Raw genomic sequence first — 4,392 nt, 5'->3', positions numbered from 1 at the left:
GAATCAAATTTTGCTCGAGTGGGCCCAGTAACGCCTCCACTGGAGACTTTGTTGTTACTGTGTTTGGCATATCGAATACGTCACGAGGAGCTTGCCAGGCTCTGCCGTGCGGGCGAGATACTCTCGGTAGCTCGCCGGGCTCTCCGAGAGGGGCGGAGGAATCGAACTCGGGTCGGCCATGTTGGCTGCGTAGAATCAAATTGACATTTCAAAAAAAAAGTTTTCCATTAGAAAATGAAATGCTGGATAGGTTGGCTGTGTGGGACTTGTTTGGTTTTTTTTTTATCATCTGACCGTTCCAAGATTCAGTTATTGCTGAGCTCCAGAACCTCCCTCAATGATGGAAGGGTGGTGGAAGGGTATGGGTGAGTTAGTTCTAACTTAGGTAGAATCCAATCAGCCTCCTGACTCCCAGTGTTCTGTGATGCTGTGCCCTGTGCTTGTGGTCAGCACTCAAGTTTATGCCATATTCCTGTGACCTTTTTTTTTTTAAAAAGATACATCTTATAATTTTATTACAAAATCATTTTTTTGACATTAGTTGGTTACAGTGGTAGCAAGATACTGTGAGTGCAGCATCGCAGCTCTAATGTATCAAAAGCATTTCCTGCTTGCTTAACCCAGAATCAAACAATCTCGCATCCATACCCGTTACCTTCAATCACTGCTTAAGCCCTAATGCACGGACCATTTGGGGAGAAGGTAATGCTAAGGAATTAGAATAAATGTTTGTAAGACTGCAGTGATCTTTCTGATTTTCTTCCTCCCTCGTGGTCCCACTCCCCTGAACTACGTTGCTTTGAAAAACTGAATTACTTAGAACTAGTCTGAACAGCAGCAACACCCAAAGAACATAACTTAGTTCTTGTGAGAAAGCAATTACCTTTGTGATTCATGTTTATACCACAAAGGGAGTGACCACCCTAGTTTTAAACTCTTACTTTAGAGTCTTTTAAAAAAAAGTAAAAGCATCCATCAAATTCTTCTGGATGGTGTTATTGCTGAACATTTGCTGGAGGTTTGTTTTCTGTGCTGAGTTTGCTTTGAAGAGATCTTCCAATATATCTCCAATATTCCTTTCTTATAGTATCCTTTTCTTTTGCTAGAATTTCACATAACTCTAGGGCTTTAGCAAGAACGTTCTCCTTGTTGTCACATTGGTTCTCTAGCATGTCTTCATAGATATCCACAAGAAAGGCAATTAAGTAGGGGGAACTGTGACTTGGTTGTAAATCAAGTAGCTGATTTAATAAATTGGGATATTTGGAAAGACCAAGATCCTGCAAAATCCCTTTCAAAAAGTTCCATGCACTTTCATTATGTTCATTATGTGGTACTAGTTTGATCATTTCCAGAGTGTACTGCACCTCTCTCTCCAAGACAGCACTGCTGTTCACTATAGCCAGTGGTGTTAGAAATCATGAAGTATCTTTGGTTCCAGACTGAGTTATTTCTCAGATCCTCTTTGAGAAGTTGCTCTACATATTGTAGCTCATTGTCCCGAAGTTTAAATTCCTGAATAATCCACTGTCGATGTTGCCAGGCATGGTAATTCTTTGCATCCTGGTTTAGAAAGTCAGCAACAAATTCAAGCTCCTGGGATGGATCTTTTAGCCACTCCACTAACACACGCCTATGATGCCAAACTTCATAGTTTTGGGGTTGCTCCTCAATTATTGCAGTAATGTAATTCATTTCCTCATGTAGATCCTTTTGGAGTGACTTTAGAAGAACTCTCCGAAAATGCCACAACTTGTAATTGGCTGCATTGAACTCAATAGCATCTCTGGTTAGTTCAAAAGCACTTTCACTTCTTTCATCACGCTGCAGAACAGCTCGGAAATAATCATAAACATCTCTCAATTTTTCACTATAAATGATCTGGACCTCTGGATTAGGGCCATCGTTCTGCGGCACGGGATCTATATCAGCCCATTCTGCTCTGTCTCGGTACAGGACGTAGGTGGGAGAGTCCAGGTCCAGAAACCCGTCGTCCACGGGGGCCGCCGTTGCACCCCCGGCCTCGGCCATGTCCGGCGGCTGTGGCTGCGGCGGCGGAGGCGATGGCTGACCCTGCTCGGCCTCCCCGATGCCCGCTGCCATGCCAGGGCAGGCCCGCCACGCCCCCTTCCCCTGTGACCTTTTTTATTCTTCAGTTTCAGATATGAAACTTATTACAGCTAAGCTAGAGGCAATTCAGGCTAATTTTGCTATTAGACACTGTTTTTGTCAGATCCTCTATGCACGAATCTCTGACCCTAAATTCTTCCCCAAAGCTGGGTACCCTCTGGGGCTTCCACATCTCCAATACCCTGCCTGTTCATGTCTGTGATCTGCTTTTCTACCAGGGCAATTTCCTATTACTATTTATTGGGTTTCTTGCCCCTTTCCTTTGTCTACACTAGTTTTCTAATTCTCAATAATTCCTGGAGAGCCATACTACCACCCTCTCAGTAGAGTCAGAATTTCATTTATTTCTTTTTTAAATTAAATTATATTTTTAATTTAATTTTATTTTTATAAAGTTGCTCAAAATAATTTATTACATTTAATATTTTAACACCAATTGCACCACTATTATACCTTCTCACCACCATCTTTCGAATGTTTCCACCCTGATCCCCAAGCCTGAACCCAGAGCAGGACCTAATAATTTATTTTGTATAGCTTGTTATAAATATTCCACTAAAAATGATCCAAAAAGTTTTCTTAGAGGAAAGTATGTGAAGATTGTTGTATTTTACCCTGGAGCCATTAAGCCCTTGTCTTAGTACATCAGTGGTATAGAGTATGAGATGTCACTCCAGGAATTCTAAAATTTTAAATACAGTGATATATCTGAGGTTAATTAAATTTTTTATTAACTGGATGCTGACTTTGAGGTCCAGAGGCATCTCTGCTGTGTGTTGCTCTTGTATTGCTCTCTTCCAGGAGATTTATTTCTGAGTCTCTGGAACATGGCCACAATGAGCTTGGCATCAGAGGCATTTCGTGAGTGTGACTGCCAAGCTACTGGAAGCACAGGGGAGTGAGGGGAGGTTTCCCATTCCTGACTCAATGTGAGTCTGGAGATTTCAGTCACAAATCCTGCATACCTGTTTTTTTTTTTTCAGCAGATTCACTCATGGATGGAGTCTCGTTTGAGTCAGTGGAAATTGGCTGGGGTCAGAATTTTAATTGCTTAATTTTAATAATGAATACTACCTTCCAGAAATAGTATTTTACCCCTGATTTATCAGTCCATCTTCATTTGGAATATTCTATTACAGATAGGATGCTCATTGTAGTAGTGTGCATATTAGATATTTTCTTATGGAGTAAAAAATGAGATTTTAGAATTTGGGTGTACTTTGAAAATTCTCTGCATGGGGTGGTTTGGAGATACCTAGTCACATAAATTATGTTACAGAACCATTCTCACAAGTAACAGTGTTCTTTCTCAAAAGCTAAGTAATGCTACTGCTCAGGGGAGAAAGTGCTGCTCTTAAAAGATGACCTTTGTCACCCATTATCCATTGATTTTTTTTAAGTTCTTATAATATTGAATAGACTCTTCTGAGAAAATGTAAACAAATAAGGATAAAATTGAACTTTTTTTTAGGACAATTTGACTTTTGAGCGACACAGTTTTGAGAGGTCAAACTCAAGATAGTTTCAGAATTCTAAACAGGTTTTATAACCTCTATTGGCAAGAGATTTGTATTGTAGAATCCATAAAGCTTTTAAGGTATAGTTGATATTGAAACAATAATGACCCCAGAACAGGAAATTTCCTAGAGATTAATGACCAGCTGGGAGGGGTTGATGGCCTGAGGTGTAGTTGAGGGCCATTAACCTTAGACTGTCACTAAAGCCCAGGAAATGTCTTATGTCTAGGTCATTATTGTTATTATAAATTGAAAATGGATAAAAGAAACAGGCGTAGAGATGATCTGAAGGGCAACTCTTTTCCAATGGTTTGAACAGAGCTGGGAGAATTTATTCCCCACATCCATTAGTCAACCAGTCTCCCTATCATAGTGCCCTTCTGATGGGTCTTTGTGCTGTGAATCCCTGAATTCCTCTCATTCTGGAGAGGACAGTTCCCTCCTTGTTACTACCTTTGCTCACAGTGACCGGATTAAACAAACAGCAATGGTAAATGACTTTGTCATTGCTCTTAATTGCATCCTTCTTGCCATATACTTGTTTCCCCTGGGATCGTCTGTTTTCTTCTCTATTTAGTTGCAGTGAAGTTCCCACAGCTAGATTTTAAGTCCTTGAATATTTTTTGTGCTTATTTCCCAGGTCATTTGGGGGTGAAAGTGCATGTTATTTGCCTTGCAGTTGGGCAGTCTCTAGTCAAGTTAGATATGACATTCCAGTCAAATTTCTTGTTCAGTTTCCAAAAAT

General features: G+C 40.4%; 1 protein-coding gene across 1 annotated transcript; it reads right to left on the bottom strand.

Moving 5' to 3' along the window:
* Positions 1 to 779: 779 nt before the first annotated feature.
* Positions 780 to 2,103, bottom strand: LOC130041830 (protein farnesyltransferase/geranylgeranyltransferase type-1 subunit alpha-like). Its single transcript, XM_056134100.1, is given in 2 exon segments — positions 780 to 1,397; positions 1,399 to 2,103. Coding segments are annotated over 2 exon segments (1,107 nt in total). The 3' UTR covers positions 780 to 995.
* Positions 2,104 to 4,392: the final 2,289 nt, after the last annotated feature.

This window comes from Sorex fumeus, unplaced genomic scaffold (assembly GCF_029834395.1).
Source record: "Sorex fumeus unplaced genomic scaffold, SorFum_2.1 ptg000098l, whole genome shotgun sequence".
NCBI lineage: Eukaryota > Metazoa > Chordata > Mammalia > Eulipotyphla > Soricidae > Sorex > Sorex fumeus.
The sequence above is the reverse complement of the archived record's forward strand: the minus strand, read 5'-3'. Positions and strand labels throughout refer to the sequence as shown.